Raw genomic sequence first — 22,632 nt, forward strand, 5'->3', positions numbered from 1 at the left:
TAAAAATTTTAATATACACATTACCTTCTCTATGTTGAATGGATATGCTAGCTTTATGGTATAGCTGTTTCCAGTCGTCAAAATCATTTGCCTTCAATTCAGCAACTGCACAACAGAGCGTCCTCAACCCTTCACTAGCAAAATTTTCCAAATGCTGCAGCAGTACATCTCCATGTTCTTTTCCTGAATTGTTGTCCAGTCTTTCATATATAACAGTGTCTGCTCCTTTACAGTACAATTTTATTTTACCTTTAGGATCTCTAACTATAACAGACATTCTCTTTCGGGCTGAAGTGAATTCTAGAACTGTTAAAATTTCATACCGTTCTCGGACACCTAGGGCACTGATTTCAACGGAATCTGGTGTACGGCTTTCAAAAATATATCCGTACTTGGAGGCTCCGTAGACCAACGCTCTTTCATCGGGTGAGGCCGCATGGTAAACTATACTTCCGTCGGGCATTTTTTCAGGTATCACGGTGTGACAAACAGATAAAAGGACAAGCAAATCTTTGAGAAGATCAGCATCTTTGCCACCCTGTTTTAAATTCTGGAAAAAATTATATTACCTGATAATAAGGAACACAACTGATAATTTAAAAGATCAAAGAACAACGAAAACTAAGAAATGATACCAATTTTGTCTGATCTATTTGAAATCATGTATTCTTTTAGAAAATATGATAAATGTATATTTCATTCATTAACGTTTTATCTATGTTAGACATATCTATATTGTTATTATTTTATTTTGAAAGTACTTTTTGGCCAAAATCCCCTAAATATTTATCTAATTCTGCTAGATGGAAATTATTCTTACACTTGGGGTAACAAAAGGTTACACATGTATGGTCAATTTGTGCTTCCGAAATAAGTCGACAAAGTAGTTAAACTTAAACAACGGGGCTTCTACTCCAAACAATATTTCAACGAAAAATTGGTTTCATTTAGTAATTAAATTCATTTGATTTTTCACTATATCAGGTTTACAAAACTGTAGCATGTGTTTCACTATACACTAGCTTCCTCAAGCAGGATTTGATTAACTACTTTTAGGTTGAAACATTTTATACTCCAAAAACATTACTATGATTCAAAGTCCGTTCAAATAATTAATTCTAATCTAGTTTGAACTACCTGAAAAGAGTGGATACAATCATTTCAATAAATAGTTGAAGCAGGTAAAAATACTTATTCACTAGTAAAAATTATGTGAAAAACAGCAAATAAATTGACAAATATTACATATTAATTATTCTAGGGTGACAAAGCGTGATTATTTGGTAAGAAGATATCAAGCAACAAATAGCTATTTAACTATATTTGATCGTTCATTAGATATAAGGAGTTTTTGTACTCATTGATTTCCATACTTTCCAGAAGATCAAGTTTCAAACCTTTCTTAAGAAAATGAAGAGTTTTCGAGATCATGCTTGAATTCATGTTCCTCTGCAAGGAGATGAGTAGCATACTTTTATACGTGCTTTAAATGTCCTTCCAATCATATTTAAATTTTTTACATAATGTGTTTTGGCATTAAGCTGCCGATGTACGAAGTAGCCCAAATTGGACACCTTTAAAGGGAAACTTCTGTTTTCAAACTAGATAGATGAAAACTGATGTTTGTTTTTATGACAAACTTAATGGTGAAAACCACATATCAATATCTATCATCGTTTCTGAATTACAGCATGTTTTTCGAAATTGTGCATTTTCGAAAACTTGCTGTAACTTTTTTCCTTTCAAAAATTTCTTGTTTCTATGAAAACATTTACATCTACATAGAATTCAATGGTATGAAAAACTTATTTTTTCAAATGAGATATCAATAGTTATTGATAGAAAACAAATTCAAGCCACAGGACCAGAAGAGTTCATCAACTCAAACCAGGAGATTTTGAACGCCGCATATCATTTTGTGAGTGGTTCCTGGAAAATTGTAACCCGGTGCGTGATTTTTCGTTAAATTATATTCGAATAGACGAAATTTATGTGAACAGTGCCGGTTTTTTAAACTGCTATAATACTTATACTTGGGCACAACAAAATCCTCATTCTATTGTGGAGCAGAGAAGTCGAGGAAAATTTGGATTTAGTGTGTGGGCAGGTGTTTTCAATGGTAGAATTATCGGCCGTTCATTCATAATGGCACTCTCACATCTCAGAGGTATTTATACATTTTAAGGCAAAATATTGAACCCCTTGTTGATGAATTGCCACCAATGTAGAACAGAAAAATATTTTTTCAACAAGACACGGCTTCACCTCACAACACTGCAATTGTTACCAATTTTTTGGCTGCAAATTCTAGTAATAATTGGATAGCCAACCAAGAACCCAACCGTTAGCCGGCCAGGTCACCGGAATTAACACCAATGGACTTTTACCTCTGGAAAAGGTTGAAAGATCCAGTATTTTAATTGCTGACCAATTCTAGATACAAATTGGAAGCGGCAGTGATGCAAAGTTTTGCTTCTCTCACTCCTATAGAACTAATTAATTCAGCAAAAAACGCTCAGAAAAGGTGTCACCAGTGTATAGGAGAAGCTGGTAGACATTTCGCACACCTTCTCTGAAGAAATATATTTCATTATTTGTTCTTTATCATTATTATTATCATTGTTGAAGTTTCATTTATTATTAGTAAACATAGTATAAATTGGTATCAGTTTTATTGAAGCTGTGCGTTTTAATTACTGCTGTGATAAGCATTCTCAACATTTGATAGCTACTACTGAACAATTTCTTTCTGCTTTATCGCCGCGACGTTCAAAGTCTACATGAAAAAAAACCATAAAGCTCTGTATTTCAAAGATGACTCTAGCACAACATCAAGTGTGCTACATTTTTGGAAAGGTAATTTTAAGCTCTATTGAAATATACAGGGTGTTTCATTAAAAAAAGTTTTCCATTAATAACTATTGATTCTCAATTGAAAAAATAAGTTTTTCATACCATTGAATTCTACGTAAATGTAAATGTTTTCATAGAACAATAAGTTTTTGACAGGAAAAAATTACAGCAACTTTTCAAAAATGCACATTTTTGAAAATCACGCTATAACTCAAAAACGATGATAGATATCGATATGCGGTTTTCACCATTAAGTTTGTCATAAAATTTGACCCTCAGACACAGCCATTAGTTTTCATCTATCTAGTTTGAAAACAGGAATTTCCCCTTTAAAAGTGTTCAATTTGGCCAACCCTGTACAAAGACCATAAGACACTGAAGACACTCTGTATTCGATACAAACTTCAAAGCAGAAGTGAGATAATTGGATTAGCAGATATGAGATAATTGGATTAGCAGAAGTGAGATAATTGGATAGTGGACAATTATTCATGGTTTGAAAATCAAACATGATTGTAGAGCTGGAATACAGGGTGAATAGGAATCTACATTACAAATAACACCTTGGTCAATGCACCTAAGCTTCCAGGCTAGGTGTACTTAATAATATATATAAACATAACTTTGAGGAGTCAATGAAATGATCAATATTCATATAGACAGACAGTTTAACCTAGAGGCTTTGTTGAACCTAAGAATTACATCAATTTCTAGGCATTCCAAAAGATTGAGTTTCAAACCTTTGTCTTCCAAATGTAATACATCATAGTTGTGGTTGAACTCATGCCCTCTGCCGAAAGATGGTTTGCAAATGTGTTGGTTTTCACATTCAAGAACTACTCCTATATTCTTTTATTCTTTGGAGAAAGGTTCTCCCCGTTTGCCCAATATAAAGTTTTGGGTGAGAACCACAAGTCAGCTTTTTTGAAAAAAAAAAGACCTGGTGACTTGCAGAAAAAATAATAATCCAATCAAATTATTTGAAAACAGTAAAGAAAAAAATTGGTGTCCAATAAATTAGAAGTATGTAAGTTGATTTGTAGTTCTTGCCCAAAATTTTATATTGGCCTAACGAAGAAAACGTTCTCTCAAAAAAAATAAAAGAAAATAGGAGTAGTCTCTTGAATTTCAAGACTAATTGATGAAAGTTAATTGGATAAAAAATTCCAATTTTGTTCAGAAACCTTTGAATTGAATAATGAATATTATAAGCAACATTGCTGAATTTAATTTCAGAATAACTTCATACCTGAACTAAAATGGAATCCTCAAAGTTGTCAGTAGTAGTATAAATATTCGGTCCTACGGCACATTTTTTGAATTCCATTACATTCCTAGTTAGGGTTCCAGTTTTATCTGAAAATATGTATTTCACTTGGCCTAACTCTTCATTCAAATTAGACGTTCTTGCCATTGCAGGTGTATCAGTTTCAGCATGGTACATTTCAGCATCCATATTGATAAAACCTGCCTGTAAATAAATAAAAACAGTTATATGATACAACATATGTACTACCTGCTATACAATAAAATAATCCAAATATTGTATAACATTCAAAAATTCTAACATCATAAGATTGAGTTTTATCACGACCCTAACAGAAAAGTCTATTTCACTTGAAATAATTTTAATTTCGAATCAATTTTGTATTTATTGTATTATGCAATTTTCATGTTGTGTATTCCTCATTGAATTTTTATGTGTTAATAATAAGTTTTATGAATGAACATGGAAGATTTGATTTGAGTTTTAATTGGTTAGTTATGAAATAATTTTAAAATGTACTCACCTGAATAAATCTAACAACTTCCAATGTGACTTGAAGAGATATCGGTATCAAATTATTGAATAGAATCAAGAATGTCAATAGATTGTATAAAAAATTATGAGAGCTACCTGAAAAAAAAATTGGTGTTATTCAAAGGTATAAGTGAGAAAAAAATATTTTAACAAAATATGGACCAAAGTGAATTTTTTGCAACTCAAAAAAAAATCCAAGTGACTTTCGTCAAAATATTGGAGGTGACTTCCAAAACCTAGCCTGCCCAATTGAAAACAACATGTCATATATTAGGGGAAAAATATATATTGAAATTTCAACACTAGACATTTTTTTATGTTTTAGAATATAGCCAGAATTCAGTAGAGTTCCACATGGGATGTATTAGCTCCAATATTGGTCATAGCATAGTACAATATCACACTTTATGCAGTTGACTAATCTTTTCTGTTCTAAGAGGAGTTCATGTAATTTGAAAGATAGTTTATGGCAAATCACATGCTTTTTAATCCAGAAAAACAGACTATCTAATCTTTTATACAAGACAGAGGTTGATTAACAACACCCTTCTCAATTTCACTTGATACAAATATTACTAGGAACTCAGCCATAAAGTTCCCGGGTATTACTTTGGAGGATGAGCTTAATTGACATGAACATATCACCAGTGCAATCGAAATAATTTACCAAAAATAATATGATGAACTTTTTTTATTGAAATACAGTGTGCATTACTACATGGTATATATTCTGTTGCAAGGAAATTTATTTTCCCTGTGCAAAGAAGATATTTCCAGTATGAAACAAAGCACTTAGAGGTGCCATTGGGAATGTTTCACTAAGATTTTCTTATAAACCTCTATTTTAAGAACTAAATATTCCACCTTTGGCATTCTTGTACATAATTGAATTTGCCTGTTATACTAATGAGATAAAAAGCAATCTGCCCAGACATATGGTTATACATAAATACCAAACTAGATATGGCCATTTCATCTATCTAAGCCAAAATAAAATTCCGAAACATCATGAAAAAATTCTCATCTGACATTTATTTTATAACTTCTTTGAAAGTTTTGGTTGGTTTCCAGGTTTTGCAGTCGTCTCCTTTGCTTATAATCGTCAGTTTCAGATGACATGTCAAGAAGAAAACTTCGACCACGCCACTGAAGATGACTGCCGCAGTTGCAATCGAAACGTTTGAAGATTATAACCAAAGAAGACCACGGCAAAACCCTGAAACCATCCAAAACATTGACGTCAGCCCTGAAAGCCTACATTCCTATATAACTTCTTTGAATGTTGTATTTTAATTATATGATGTGTGATACTTGATACTTGCAACAATAAATATATCTGAAGCTTCCGATATTTCTTACCTTCTAGTCCAATATACCAATCAGTCGAGGCATGTTTATTGATCCATATAACATTAAATATTGAACACAGTAAACACATTACGAAGAGTACTCCAAACAATAGTAATATTTGTACATTAGTTAACTTATCTACAGTAGAACGCTTCAGAGGGGCTAAAGTTGAATTCCTCATCAGTTTTGTTTCATGTCCTGTATAAATGACAATACCAAAAACCCAAGATGTATTTCTTAAAATAGCTCCTCTTAACAACAGTTGATCAGGTCCTAATGGTTCTGGCCTAGAACAATTATTCCATATTTTATTATGAAAACCTGAATAGTTCAACAAACAAGCTAATATTTGAAATTTATTGTGTATTTGTCGTTTGTAGATGACACTAATCTATTGAAATAATGTGAATCACAAAAGAATATTATAAGTTTAAAAGTAAGTGACATTATCTTCAGTTTTCTACATAGCTTGGTACGATTTTAACATTATGATCTGGAAAAAATTGAAAGACATTTTTCAGTTTCAGTGATCTGGTGATGATACTTAATTTCTTTGGATTCAGTCTCAATGCCAAATAGAGTATCTAGGTAGCAAGTGAAATATTTTCGTAATTACATAACAGAAAAGTGTAATGCAGAGACAAAAAAACAGTCTTCGCAAATCTTATCATCTGAGTGTGACAAAATTCTTCGCGATATTGCCACAATATCCTGCCGTGACATTTCTGTGATATTTTGAAGATATAACAGAGGTTACAACTGATTACAAACATCCAATACTCACGATTTGTTACTCAGTTTAAGAACGCCATTGAATTCATATAAAAGCTTATTTGGAGGTTCACATTCAACGGTCCCTGATAATTGTTTCAAGTCATGTGTATTAGTAACTACTGCTGTACTGGGAAGAGCTTGTCGAATTTTTAAATTTGTCTCACCGTCCAAGTTTGCGGTTTCAATAAAACTCATGCCCTGTGGTTCACTGAAATGAAAAAAATATCTAAAATGATTAACGTACTAGATAAAAGTTGACAATTTTTGTCCACACTTTTGCTAGATGTAATCTTAATTTATATATTCAGAAATTCATGTGAATATCACCAAATTATACATATATTTGAAAAACCATAAATTTATATTTTAGTACAAATTTCAACTTTCACTGAAATAAAAATTTAGTATGAGTGTCTGCAAAATTTTAATCCATTTCAAATTATAATAAAATAAATGTAACAAACACACTTTTTTATTTTTCATTAGAATAATTACTTCCGGTAACAAAACATTTCCTCAATAAATCTCTTGAAAAATAAATAACAGTAACAAAGTGACAAAAATGAACTATTATTCCTCATTTACTGAAATACGTAGAAGACAGGCAAAATATACTTTGTTTTGAATATCTGTTCACATCTGAATCACCGTATGTTCTCAATTGTTCCCTGTTTAAGTTAGTTCTTACCTTGAAGATAAAAGTATCAAGTCGGCAGGAAAAAAAGTATTATTGAGTACTTTCACAATATCACCCACTATAACATCCATCCATCTTACAGTTATCCAGTTGTTTCCTCTCAAAACTTCTATTTTTCTATGATTTGTTTCATCATCAGCCCGATGACGTTTCTATAAAAATAATAATTTGCAGACATTATAAAGAATTAAAGGAAAGTTGAGCAGTTGGAGCAGTTGTTTCTGAAAAGTTCAACAACTTACAAAGTTACTTTGTAGAACCAATGAATTATTGAACTGATTTGCAAAGGATATCACTACTTTATAGTGGAATTATAAAATATACTTTCGAGTTCTAGTGTTTTAGATAAACTAACTTGTTTTGAGATTTTTGCCTCTGTATAATTCATTAATATATAGTATTATTAGAAGTAAAATCATTTTGTGGGGAAGAGCTATATTACAAAAAAAAATTCAAGAGCCTAATATTTCACTTAGACTACTCTTATGGTGAAATAGGAATTTCCGCATTATTTATACCTTCGGCAACTTCGCTAAAACCGCAACAATTATACATGTTATTAGATCCACTTAGATTCGTGTTCATTTTTATTCAAATCGAACTGACGTAACTGAGCGTATACCTAATACTGTGTTTGCCTTAATCACCCCTACTAAGACCTATACCGAAATCACCCTGTAGCAATCTTATGGATGTTATCTGAATCAATTCTATGAATATTTGGAGTACATATTGAATAGGAAAAAGTATTTTATATATAATAAGATGTTCATATGAAAATAGTTGTTTCGTGAGGACTTTGTCTTCCAGTTTGTGTATGAAAGTTACTACATGAATTACACATATTTGAACGTATTTGGTGTTCAAAAACCACTTCTGAAATATTGGCTTCTGCTCACCTTATATACAATTATAAACGTACATTCTGCCACGATCTTTGGTATAATTTATGACTGACAAAAATCCCCAACTTTCTATTTCCAAGGAACTACCTATCTGAATCGAACACTACATAAAAACATGCAGAAACATGAAAGTTACTTCTTTGCATGATCTACACATCTTTGTAAAGAGTTTCTTCAAAATAAATTGCTTTCTTCCTTTCTTTGAAAGATTTTCAAATTTTTTTGTATAAAGATGGAGAAGTAGAAAGCCAAGAATCCTATGGCTGGGATTGAAACAAATAACCAAATGAATGTCATTACGTACTGTCGTCGATGACTTGAGTAGATTAAACTCATTCATAACATAAAGTTGTAATTTTATGAATGAATTGAGTGCTTTATCTTATAATGTTTATTGATGCTGAAGAGGCAATGAGACATGTCTTATTCTGAAACATCGAATGCCTGATAATTAAATTATTTTCTTTCTCAAAAGTAAAAACTATCGAGAAGAGATACATACGTATTTCGTATGTATTTCGAAATAAATTTCGAAATATTAATCTCTCCCAACTAATAATAATAGAGTATGGTAAACGTCTGTCGAAACTACTCCTCGAAATAACTACTTACCGGCCTAATACCACGCTGGATATTGAATTATATTCGACAGACAATTATGCAAGATTCCTCACAGAGGTTAGTCTCGCAGATGTTTCTCGTTCATCCAGCAGCAGGACCATACTGAAATTTTCAAGTAGATCACCTGCAGACCGCGGTTTCGAGGTATTACCTCTCGTCAGTACAGGAAAGATCCTACCCAGACAGCAAAGTGTCTGGGACTCGACTAATCTCAACACGGTTCCGCTACATATATGAAACTTTCGTCTGAGAGAAAGGTACTTAACTAGTAACTCCATCTCCTGAACAAAGCTCCAAGCGGAGAAGAGACATCCCATATATCCAAACTCTAACATACAGTGTCACCATTAAAGTGCGCACCATATGGGAAACTTTTTTATCGAAAAGTTTCAATGAAGTTTAACTTCGGCACTTGTTTGTGCTTTGAATTTAACTTAAAATGATGCGGCCAACTGCGACCCACTGACGTTCAGTGTTTGTCAAATTCAACTTGTTTTTTGAAAAAAATTGAAAAAGTGCATTTCTAGATCGAATTTAACAAAAAGTTACTTGAAAAAGTTGTGTCTATGGCAATTTTATATCCTAATGCCAAATTTTATGCAACTAGGATAAAGATAACGTTTTGCTTATTTTTGACAGATATCCCCTTTATTTTAAAAAACAAGTTCCGGTAATTGTCATCAATTCATGTATACATAACAAACTCATCATGGTGTTTACATTTGTACTTATAGGTACGGACATTTTTAGAGAGAAATTAAAAATTTGCTATAAAAATTTTAATATGACTGGTGCAAAGTTTCAATCACTTGGCTATTTTCTTAAACAAACCTTTGATTTCGAAAAAGCAGATGCAACTAAAAAAAATGCAAATAATTTCGATAGAACTATTATTATTATTATAAATTTTAAATAACAATAATATTATAGAAAATACAAATGGGTACAAAAAATTACTTATTGATCTAAATGAGGTTGTCAAACACTTATAGCCTACATTTCAGTATGTCGTCCTCCACGTTCAATACAAATTATTGTCCTTCTACTGACATCTGTAACTGCATTTTTAATAAATCGGCTATTTATATTTGCACAGCAGTCGCGAATGGTATTTTCCAGATGTTGTATGTCAGAAAATGGTCTACTTCGGTACACTTTTTGTTTCAGGTAACCTCACAAGAAAATGTCTAAAGGCATCAAGTTGGGTGACCTAGGTGGCCAATAAGGTTCCCAGTTACGTAAAATAACTTTGCCTCTGAACATTTGTTGGAGGGACTGTTTTACAGCAACCGTGTGATGTATTGGTGCGCCATCAAGCTGATACCATAGGTCGTGTTTAATATTATCTAAAACTTCACTAACCTCATTATTTAAAAAGTTGTGATAACCGACGGATGATAAATTTTCCCTAAAGAAAAATGGCCCAATTATTTGGTCGTTAAGTATCCCACACCATACATTAGTTTTAAAGGAATACTGATCACCACATTCAACTGTGAAATTGGGATTTTCTTGGGCCCACCATCGGCAATTTTGAGAACTTACCGTTCCATTTGAAGAGAACGTTGCCTCATCTGTCCATAAAATTTTATACGGAAACTTTACATTTTCTTCTCTCTCTCCTTGAAACCAGAATGAAAACCCCAAACGGACATCAAAATCTCGTTCTTTTAATGTGTTAATAAATTTTGGCTTGTAAGGCCAAAATTTATTCTTTAATAAAAATTTTCTAACACTTTCTCTCTTGTAATCAGTATTTTTTATAATATCGGTCATGCTCGTTTGCCCCTGTTCAATAAATTTTAAACAAATGTTAAATTGGGCCTCCTCATCATAATATTTACTTGGAGTGTGCTTTTTCTTAAATTGTTTTGCTACGGATCCTGTTTCTCAGAATTTCGACATTATCCTTGACACAGTAGTATGTTGAACATTTTTTCCTGGATGCCGTTCATTAAAAATGTTAGCTACTTGCCGGTATGGGGTATTCTCACCACATATTAAAACTATTTACATTCTTTCCTGAAGAGACAACATTATTGCAACAATAACTGTTAAAAATTTGACAAGTAAATCAACAACTTGACACTACCATAGCATGCATTTTGTTTGTCAAGACCTACTTAAAAATTTTATTCAACGTGATTAAGCATCCATACCGCCCTAGTTAGTGTTTATAAATAATCTGTAAATACTGAATATTGAAATTTTAATGTAATTTCAACTCTAGTAATTTTATTAATACTTATTGCAGTTTTTGAGTTGTGTCTGCTTTTTCAAAATTGAAGGTACTGACGTTTGTTTAAGAAAATAGCCAAGTGATTGAAACTTTGCACCAGTCAGGTTAAAATTTTTATAGCACATTTTTAATTTCTCTCTAAAAATGTCTGTATAAGTAAAAATTTATCAGAAAAGTTAAACTCCATGATGCGTTTGTTATGTATACATGAATTGATGACAATTAACCGAACTTGTTTTTTAAAATAAAGGGAATATCTGTCAAAAATAAGCAAAACGTTAACTTTATCCTAGTTGCATAAAATTTGGCATATGGATATAAAACTGCCGTAGACACAACTTTTTCAAGTAACTTTTTGTTAAATTCGATCTAGAAATGCACTTTTTCAATAAAAAAAAAAAGTTGAATTTGACAAACACTGAACGTCAGTGGATCGCAGTTGGCCGGAGTTAAACTTCATTGAAACTTTTCGAAAAAAAAATTCCCATATGGTGCGCACTTTAATGGTGACACTGTCCCAGAAACATTGCTATCTGGGTAGGATCTTTAGTGTACTGACGAGAGGTAATACCTCGAAACCGCAGTCTGGAGGAGGTCCACTTGAATAATTTCAGCATGGTCCTGCTGCTGGATGAACGAGAAACATTTGTGAAACTAGCCTCTGTGAGAAATCTTGCATAAATGTCTGTCGGATGTAATTCAATATCCAGCGTGGTATTAGCCGGGGAAGTAGTTGTTTTTCGACATACGTTTACCACACCCTACTTTGTAGGTAGTTGGGAGAGATTAATATTTCGAAATTTATTTCGAGCTATTTATTTTTGTTGAGAATAGCAAGTTTTCATGACAAGTTCTCTTTAATATGTGTTCTGTGAGTAGATATAAGCTTCTTGAAAAATAAGTGTTCTGTGTTAGTTGGTTGATGTATGTCAAAAGGGTCAATGTAAGAAATATATATCAAGTATTGGGATAATAAACGAATTACAAGGAAATAAACTTGAAGTATCTTTCTCACTTTTAACAAACAGTGATACCCAAAAGAAAGCAGTTCTTTCATCAATTTTTTTATATGCTTTCTTTCTTTCCCACATTTTTTGCATAGACATGGAGAAGTAAAATGCCAAAACCTTTCTTTCCCATGCAGAAAGACGTTCATTGAAAACAAAATCCTTGCTCTAACATCCAACTATCTCTAGTAATCATTAAATACATCTATCAGAATGAAATAAATCTGAAAGATATAGTGCCGAACATGAATATGCTATTAGACAGGAGAATGTTTTTCATTTCCATCACAAGCAAAGAATGCAACATAATAAGTCCCCTCTGTATGCTGAAGCACACCTATTCAACCTGTTGCCTGAAGATGTGAAACTCATGAATGTTCGATAGTTTATTAGTTTTGATTTTTAGTTTTTTTAATTTAAATCGATGATAAAAAATTTAAATAATCACTTATCCCATGTTGTAAAACAATGACAAGAAATGAAATGAATATATGTTATTCTATTTTGTTACAAGACTCAAGAAATGGTTATTTGCATTCAAAACTTACAATATCTTCTATTATTTCTTTGATAGCTGATACTGAAAGTATAAAAACGAGAGGCACTAGTGTGGTGTATCGTCCAGTCGGTGACACATCGGGTATCTGTTGCAGCATAGCTATCATTAAAAAGAAAACGTTCGCCCATCTTCGGAACTGTTCGTACAGAAACAGTGGTATAAATCTTATTATACTGAAACAAATTGAAATTATCAACAATCAATTCCATAATAGGCCTGAAATTAGGGGAAGCGCAGAAGGGCCACATATTATTTATTATCATTATTATTTGTTTCTTGGAAAATACAACTTTTAAAGTCGTAACTACCAAGAAAAAAAATGATGAAAATATGTGGCTAGTCTGTGCTTTAAATGAAATCCATTTTTATTTTTTATTTGTTACATTGGATTTTTTTTTCTCATTTTTTCAAAGATCTTCATACTGGTTTTTTAAGCATCAGGAGAATAACCAGACAGTATTATTATTTCAACAAAGTATTTCAAATTCCTCCACTACTTTTTTCACAAGATTTCCTTTACTGAAACAGAATGAATAGTAGCATCTGGAAAAGCAATTACAAAGTATGAAAACTGCAGAAAGTTAATTTATTTTGGAGCGAAGTCTTACAAAAAAATACAGCTATAATATTCACTACAAAATGTATTAGCACATTCAGTTTGATTCTGATATCAAACAAGTTAATGTTCAATAGTTAATGGAACCTATTCTTGGTTAGGAGTACAGACTGAGACAAGATCTCTAGATATATTGAACTTGTGTTAATCATTGTAAATCTTAAAAGTCAGTTTATATATCAAAATAAGAAATAAGAAAACATTCAAGATTGTACATTGTATAAGACCTATATTGGCCCTAATCCGTAAAATACGTAACGTAAAATACGTAACGTAAAATACGTAACGTAAAATACGTAACGTAAAATACGTAACCATAAAATATTATTAGTTCTTTTCGTATGTCGTCAGTATGTGCATAGAACGTACTTGTGCTGTATGGGTTCTGGTATATATTCGGATTCTTACCAGCAGAATATTTCTGAAATTATTTTTGGTTGTACATACTTATGTGAAATGATGAGCAGGACACGGTTCTGAAGTTAATACTTGGCGCTCTCGCTTCATTCCAAAATTATAACCCCCGAAAATCATAAAAGGTCATATTCCACCTTCTTTTCAGCACCAAAATAAGATCAGAATAAACATAATTTTATTCGCAACATCACCTTCAATGTTCCACATTGCTTTATACTTTTTTCAGCACTTTTTTTTCACGGAAAACACGTATATTTTGTCAAATCTGTTTTCTGGTAGTTCATTGTGCAGTTGATAAATCTGAGGTTGAAAATTCACGTTAGTACATGGATTTAGGAAATTTCGTTGCTCTTCATACTCAACTTTATGAGCCAAATGAGTACTTTTGATTCATAAAAGGTGTACATTTTCAAAAATAAATACTTTTTCACACGTTTCAATGTGAAATTTTTCGAATTTATAATTTTCGTGCGAAGCAGTCGTACCAACGTGAATATTCAACCTGAAATATAAATTTGTACGGATAAAATACGAAGCAAAAAGAACAATGTGTAAAGGTGACTTGCTGAATAATATCGTGTGTATCCCGATCGTTTTTTTGGTCGAAAAAAGAAGAGGGAATATGACCTTTTTTTGAGTAAGTTCAGTTGAGTCAGTTCAGTAAGCCAGGTGCAAATTTTATTACCATTATCCATCACTGAGGTAAAGCAATGAGTTGTAGTTTGTAGGTAGTTTCGAAAGGTGCATCCTGGTTCACTTAACCCCCTCAAGCTAATATTTTTTTTTTGTTTTATTTATCGATTCTTTTTAGCACCGAAAGTTTACCTATATTTGGCCGTTGATATCCTATTATGAACAAATTTTGGAACAGGTGGCTGAGCCCTATTAATAAATATCACACGTTGTTCACCAGCTGCTTGATTATCACCAGACGCAATCGTCTCTCTGTCAAGTGCGGACGATGCATGGCCATCTTCCTCATCTGAAATTGAGAGAATATCTAGATATCAAATTCAAAAATAACATCAGTCAGACAACATCAGGTTCTATTCTTGAATTACTTATTCAAATATACTGACACAACATTCATTTCAAAATAAAGAAGTACTTATACCAATTAACAGAAGTTGAAGCGATATTCAGGAATGGGTGAAATTAGATGCGTATGGAGAAGATTATTCGTTATTTTGGTAAATTTTCTCAATGGGCGTCTTTGGTTATTTGCTTCGAGTGATTATCATTGAGGCATTTAAATATGGTGGATATGGAACTGGCCCATAGTTTTCAGCTGTCAGAACTGTGAAAAATGCAACCTCTCTGATTATATACTTTGTGTCTGAGATAAGAAGGGCCAGCAGTTGAATTAGAAAAATGTTGCCCATTTCAGAGCTTATTCAACTAACATTTTGAAATTTAGGAAATTCCAATTAATTCCAGAGGCATTCAAAAAGAACAAAATTTCGACAATTTTGTTTTACTTTTTTGTGATGTCATTTGAGAATATTGAAAAACGAAAACACTATTTCATTACAACTTTTCAAGTTTACTAATGGCGTTTACAGAGAAACCATCTCCAATTTTAATTTTTTATATGGCTCGGAAAAAGAATCAATCCGTGAAAGTTGGCATTTTTGACAATAACATCAATTCTTAGATTATGTCTTTGTCTTATGAATTTCTGAGGCTGGCCAATTCATACAGTATAACTTTAATTCTAGAAGTTGAAAAATTTTTTTTTTCCAAATACCATCAGCTGCCAATAATAGGTATAATAAATTCATCAACCGGAATCAGTAATTGTAGGCCATTCAATTAGTTTAGTTGAAGAAGAAAAAGTATCTGTTTTTGGAGATGTGCTTTATTGACATTGTCTCAATGGTTTCAGTTTTACCCCTAAAAGTTGGAATTCTAGAACTCTAAAGGTCACAATTCAAAGACGAAGACGAAAATTTGTACGAATACTTTTACAAAACCTTTTTTTTTCTTTGTACCAAAATTAGGAAATAGACAAGGAGTACGATGTATAAGATGGTCCTAAGCTCTAAAATGAGCCACGTTTTTCTAATTCAACTGACTTTGTATCTCTTTCGGTTTCCTTTTTTCTCATGCTGTTTCTCCTTATTTTGATCAAATTGTATATCTTTAATATAAATTAAATTCCTATCTGAAAAACTGTAACTTCTATAGAAACAAGTAAGATACTATTCTTGTTCATATTTCCAACAAAATATTTTTTAATAAGGACTTCGTAAGTTGATCCGTAAAATTCAAGTATGTAAAAATTCGAACAGTGAACAACAAACTCAACGGCTGATGTGAAAAATTACAGGTTATTAATTTTAATACCATTAGCACCGTTTCCATACGGTGCCATTAGTGGATGTTCTACCACCGTATAGATTAGAAGTATACGGTGCCGGTGGTTCTACTATCGACACATGGCCGTAGCTAGGCCCCTGCCAAGGGCGCGAGTGCAAATGGGATGCAAAACTAACCATGATAATATACCTTTTCTTTTAGACTGATGCAATTTATGCAGCAATAAAATGTCCACGTTAACGGAAGAAATATTTGGGGTTATTGAAAATTATCGAAAATATTATGTCGACGGTCATGTAAAAGTTGTTTCAAAAATTTTAATTTGAATAACTACTTTTACCTAGAAGTTGACGAAAATGGCCGTTACTACGTGGTAGGAGATCATCATCATTGAACGTTAGTTACAAATACAAGTTGTTTAAATATTTTAAAACCACGATTTTTCCAAATTCTTCAATAGGTATCATACCATATAAGATTCGGACTCATACATATGGGATCGAATCATGATATTTACAACATGGGGATATAGCTCAGTGGTAGAGCATTCGACTGCAGATCGAGAGGTCCCCGGTTCAAACCCGGGTGTCCCCTATTTTTTTTTATATTATTTCTTCATGATGTGAACAAAACCAGACTCTTTATTTATCTGAAAAGTTTTGAATTATTATTTCTCATATCTGTCACTATCAGTACGTTTTGCAATTAATTTTTAAAATAGATGCAAAAATAGAAAACAGAGTTGGTTCATTTATTCATAATCCTAGTACCGTAATCAAGTCTGGAGACACATGGTTCTATATAAACAGTCTAGGAATGCTTCTCCTCATTTCAAACGAATTTATGAAGTAAAAATATTCACAAACATTGAACAAAATGATTGGATTGATAAAAAATAATGTTAATAATTTTATTTCACATTACTTCTAGATATATTTAAAAGTTTTGTAATTGTTATGTTTACTTTGCACTATGAAAATCAAAAATTATGCAATAAATTAGCTACACAAAGTATACATACTACAAGGAAGGTTTTACAAATTTGAATGCAGTTCAGTAGAAAGAGTAGGTACTTATAGCTACTAACATATGTTAGTATCGACTACAAAAAATGAAAAAAAAACATATTCTGGTCAAATCAGATGGCTCCAATTGCAAATCTGAATATGGTTTATAGTTGAAAATAGGGGTAATTAATACTTTGATAAAATTTACATTTTCTTGACATCACGACAAAAAATTGCGAAGTTTGAGAAACAAAGTTTTCTGACTCAGTACTTCCCAATCTTCAAACCAAAAAAGATGTCGAAAATTCTGGATATTCTGCACAGTATTTTTTTTGGGTTCGTACAAACTGGAAAAAAAGACGTCCTGAAACACTTCTTTCATTCAGTTCGTTCTCTAAAACATTTTCACGTGACAGTCGTTTCGAAATTACTTCTTCTTTCCTATAATTCAATAAAGTTGTTTCAAAATGGCTTTTTTTCTTCCAGGTTATATCTAAAAGAAACTTCTGTGCATGATCTACCCATGTTTGTTTGAAGGTGGTTGACAATGTTTCGTTATGCATTTCATTAGTTCGAACTTCCATTTCTAATATGATATGAATTGATTTGAAATCCCTGAAAGAATCTGTAAAAAATAAAAAAAAAAGATTAGCTGAAAAATAACAATTATATATAGCAAAAAACTGAAATTACAATGAAAAAAAAATTGAACTATTAACACGATATGAAAATTAAAAAATTATTAACAAGAAATGAAAATTAAAAGATTCCAAACCAAGTTACTTCACTTTAATTTTTAAGCACTTGTTAATAGTTTTTTAATAGTTCTTTTTTTTTACTTTTTGGTTGTTGCTTGTATTTTATTTCATTGTAATTTCAGTTTTTGCTTAATATAATTGTTATTCTTCAGCTAATCTTTTTTAATTTTTTATTTTTTTATTTTTTACAGATTCTTTCAGGGATTTCAAATCAATTCATATCATATTAGACAATGTAAGTCCGAACTAATGAAATGCATGATCTACCCATCTTTGAAATGAAGGTAATTGCCTGCTTCCTTTCTTCGGGAGATTTCCTCATTTTTTTTATAATTTTAACCAAATTTGACGCAGCTTGGGTTACAGATAATGTACCAATTTTTATGGCGAACACATTTTTTTGAGGAATCAATAATAAAAATGTTTTCCATATGGTTCAGAAATGTTTCAGGGCACAGCATTTTAATGAAACAGTAGAAATCCGAAATGAATAACATTCTTTTTGCAGTTAGGTAAATGAAACTTATCCTAATATAACCGAACCAAAGTTAATTGCATTTCTGATGCTTTTGAACTATTAACGCAATACATCTTTTGTTTAACCTATCCAATATCCTGATTACAAATTTTCACATATAGGTTATTCACGTTAAGAAGAGAAAAACGTCATTTTTGGAAACTTTGTATATCCAACATAACAACGTAAAAATTCCCAATAAAATGGGTTCAATAGCAATGAAACTAGTAAAATTTCATTTAGTAAGTTGCTCAACTGATAGTTAAATTTCTGACGTTGCCGAATCGAAAAAAAAAATTCGAAAACTGTCAGTCTTTCTTTTTCTTTTCAGAACGTATCATTTCTTTTGATGAGATCTGCGTATATTCAATATGCCTAAAGCATTGTCGAAACAGTCTCAACAAATTTGTATTTCAACTAAGTAAGGTTAATAGCAATAAAGCAAATCAACTTTACAAAATAATTAGAAAGTTTGAAATAGTGCACATGTCGGCAACGCCGTAACTTGTCATTTTGTGACGTCATTCTCTTCTTAACGTGAATATCCTATACATACTTCATTTCCAATAGTCGTTTCACTACATAGTATATTCTTCAGTACTCTACACTACTTTACACTACTATATAGTGAAACGCGTATTGGAAATAAAGTCTTTTATGTGAAAGTACTCTAAATGCTTCGATGAGACAGGATTATATCAATAATATTAATAATAATAATATTTATTTGACTATATTAAATAATATCACATCTTTGTAGCAAGTCATATTATGCTTTACATTTAAAATTTACAAGTTAAAATTTACACGCAAATAACAACAATCACTTATGTAAAAACTTTGAAAATCAAAACGAAGTAGTGACTTGTGTGTTACCACAAAAATGTATTCTGAAGTCATCCACAAAATAGAAGCAATGCCTCAACAAATAATTTTTCAATTTTCTCTTGTAAGTGTTCAGACTGAGTTCTTTGATATTTTGGGGCAAAATATTATACAGAGTAATCTATGGATTTTTTTTGCGATAAGTGAAGACGAAATCGATTTATTCTAATGTGGTGAGCGTTTCGTGTATTATTGCAAAATGGGGATTTACTCGAGCGTCATAGCATATTAGGTTGCAAATCTTAGATGATTAGAAAAAAATGTTATATAATATATACCTTTTCATTGGTGGGAAAAGCGGCTATGGATTTTTAAATTTGTAAAAAATACTGTTGCATGGACATACTCGAGCGCGTCATATATTGATAGCATCAATGTCCTACGTATTTTTAATAATGTTCGTATGTTAATCTGATCGTGAAAAGAAAAAAAATTAATCGAGCGCGTCAGATTTTCTAAGGGGGTGTTGAGTGCAACTAAAAAAAGCTCTCATTCAATAATCTGACGATTTCGATCTGACGCAAACTCGCGGCCATTATTATAATGTGCAAAAAAAATTCGCCATTTTGAAATGAACTCAAGCGCGTCAGATTATCTAGAGGAATTCACCTAATCTCTCAAAAAAAATATATTTTTTTCAATTTTTTTTTATATCGTTGGAAAAGCTCAGGAAATAGCATGCAAATAAATAAGTGTATGTTTTAAAGTAGAATACTTGTATTTATAAGAAAATAATTTTTTAAATGATCAAAAAAAATTAATTTTTTATAATCAATTGATTAATTAATCATCATCTTCATCTTCATCACGAACGAGTCTCTGTGATCAGCTGTGATGGCGTCCTGGCAACATAATTCAGAGTAGGGACGGAGTGAGAGAGTAATAGATAGAGAAAAAGTGAAAGATGAATAGAAACTCGGAGAGGGAAATATAGATATAACACAGCTGCACGCATTAAACTTTATCGACAAATTTTTGTTATTTCGGCTTGCGGAAATCATCAGATTATATATTTCTCGTTATCCTTGAATTATTTACTTGAAATAAAAAAAAGCTACGCTCGAGAATGTCGAAATGACGTTATTTTTTTACAACTTTGCTGCCCTCCCATTCATTTACGTCACTCTCAAATTGTCAGATTACTGGAATATACACTATTCAGCATGTAATTAACTCACCCTACCTTGATCTGACGTGCTCGAGAATTTCCAATGATTAATTTCTTTTTACTAATCTGATCCTTTATCATTCACGGGCGGCCTTATATTTGGTGGAGATACTTAACCGGGTACAAGGTACCCACCCCCCTGTATACCAATCTGCCGCACTTTAGTAAATCCCGAAATCCCCGCTTGGACTCCCCTATTATTATGTTCGTGGATATGACATTGTCTCGCCAGGATGGTTTCTTCTCATGGATTTCAATTAAAACGTAATGAATAAATAAAGTTGGCAATGGCATAATCCTGAGTTTTTTGAAATATTCTTGGAATATTCTTGTTCTATAACTTATTCCATAATAACAAAGACTTTCACTATGACAGTTTGAATATTCTATCAAATTGAAACAACTTGCTATTATTATACAGGAAGGTTGAAAATTACGAAATTATATACAATGCATACCCCGATATGCATTGTATTCGACAAGAATTTTTGCGGAAATTTGGTCATTAATATGCCTTCGAACCAATTTGTTGCTATGGAGTTGAAGTAATGTCTGCTGGACAGTAAATAATTAAATCAATTCTGAAAATGGCAGTTCTTTTGTTTTATTCTTATGTAATATTGGAAATGTTTTTTCATTATGGTACAAATAGCCTAGAAGCATAGAAAATAAACCTCAGAAAAGTAGTATCGAGAATTTTCAATTTATATTCAGCATATTTTCATAAAATGTCAATAATTAACATATTTATATATTATCTGTTTTCTTGGAAGCACTATTGACCCAGGAGCATAGAAAATAAACCTCAGAAAAGTATATCATCGTGAATTTTAAATTTATATTATTCTTCAACTTTGATTATATTAACCTGTATTATCGAGCCTAAGTTAATTGGATAATAGAAATTATACAATTATATCGTGTCATCTCAGTGTCTGGAAAACATATGAATAAAATTATCTACAAACCCTAAAACAAGTTCTTGAGTGTATTTCTTCTTGTGATCTCAATTTTTCAAAAAGGACACAATTTTTCTTCTTACTACAATGAAGTTTTTATTTATTGGACCAATACTTGATAGGCGTAGAAGAAAGACAAAAAGAATATTGACTATGCCATAAAAATTATATTTTATATCAGTTTCCTGAAGCATTATTAGTAGTTCTATGCATTTTAAAAAGTTAATATGTTTTCTTTCCGTGTTGTATAAACATAGTATTGTACCACTGAAATACTGAATTAAATAAGTTATATTACAGTACACTAGCAGATACTTTTGACAGCCTTCATAATATTGACTTCAATCTTTTTAATAATTCTCAGAGCTGAATGTAGATTGATAATACTATCAGTTATCCCGTGAAACATTTCATCCACAGGTGAAAGGGTTGACTGTTTTGTAAAAAAGGGGGATACTCACGTCCAAAGAATCTGTGTCTCAAAATGGAAGGTATCTCACTGAAAAACGACATTGAGTTTCGATTTTTCCAATCATACTTTTTATTCGAAAAGGGAATTACGCCTTAGCGTAGATATCAAGCCCATATTATGGAGCATATTTTCAAGCAAACTAGCAAATCGATTTGGAGATGACATGCGCGCGCACATTCAACAGAATTATCAAACTTTTGAACCTTACCAAAATGTAATTGAAAAATAATGAATCGACGTCAAACAGAAATCAACACAAGAGTATGGAATAATTTAATCAAAAGAGGTATATTTTCAGGAGAGATCGAATTTCGAGAAGACTTTCTACTTCTTCGTAAAATGTATTTTGCTTTCTTCGGAAGTTTCCTATGTGAAATAGTGTTTTTTTCTATACAGTGCATTTCCTTGATGTGCCTCCCCACTTTTATTATTTGAACGAATCAACTCAAAATATTGAAATTTGGGATAATGAAATTAATGCATGAATAATTTATTTTGAAGTGAAATCGACAGGTGAAACTTTCAACATAGCAGCTGGGCGCCATCTGAGAAAATTAAATGGAAAGAGGGGTCTTGTGACACAATCCTAGAATCTAATGTCAATATCTTTAACTACTACAAAATGTACTTTTACTTTGTACTTTTAATAATTGCCTGAATACTTTGACATTTAACTGGATAATATGAGGTAATAAGCTTGAGGTCAGT

General features: G+C 31.7%; 1 protein-coding gene and 1 non-coding gene across 16 annotated transcripts in view; one reads left to right on the top strand and one right to left on the bottom strand.

Moving 5' to 3' along the window:
* Positions 1-22,632, bottom strand: part of ATP8A (ATPase phospholipid transporting 8A1) — a 118,046-nt gene that overhangs the window by 60,060 nt on the left and 35,354 nt on the right. For 14 of the 15 annotated variants that reach the window (XR_012464177.1, XR_012464179.1, XR_012464178.1 and 11 more), the window contains 8 exons: positions 14,665-14,821; positions 12,796-12,979; positions 7,467-7,627; positions 6,789-6,986; positions 6,014-6,291; positions 4,644-4,750; positions 4,103-4,324; positions 25-550 (listed from right to left, as the gene is read on the bottom strand). Coding sequence is in view for 11 of the 15 variants with exons in the window: in XM_074169938.1 (XP_074026039.1) it covers positions 25-550; positions 4,103-4,324; positions 4,644-4,750; positions 6,014-6,291; positions 6,789-6,986; positions 7,467-7,627; positions 12,796-12,979; positions 14,665-14,821 (1,833 nt within the window). In the remaining 4 variants the exon portion in view is untranslated. Of the gene's footprint in view, positions 1-24; positions 551-4,102; positions 4,325-4,643; positions 4,751-6,013; positions 6,292-6,788; positions 6,987-7,466; positions 7,628-12,795; positions 12,980-14,664; positions 14,822-21,913; positions 21,981-22,632 lie in introns of those variants that run through there. The other variant, XM_074169933.1, reaches the window with a different exon arrangement.
* Positions 16,681-16,752, top strand: TRNAC-GCA (transfer RNA cysteine (anticodon GCA)). Its single transcript has one exon. It is a non-coding gene; the product is annotated as a tRNA-Cys (tRNA).

This window comes from Leptinotarsa decemlineata, unplaced genomic scaffold, assembly GCF_025532065.1.
Source record: "Leptinotarsa decemlineata unplaced genomic scaffold, Ldec_3_MD MMD2_P_RNA_scaffold_6, whole genome shotgun sequence".
NCBI classification, from domain to species: Eukaryota; Metazoa; Arthropoda; class Insecta; order Coleoptera; family Chrysomelidae; genus Leptinotarsa; species Leptinotarsa decemlineata.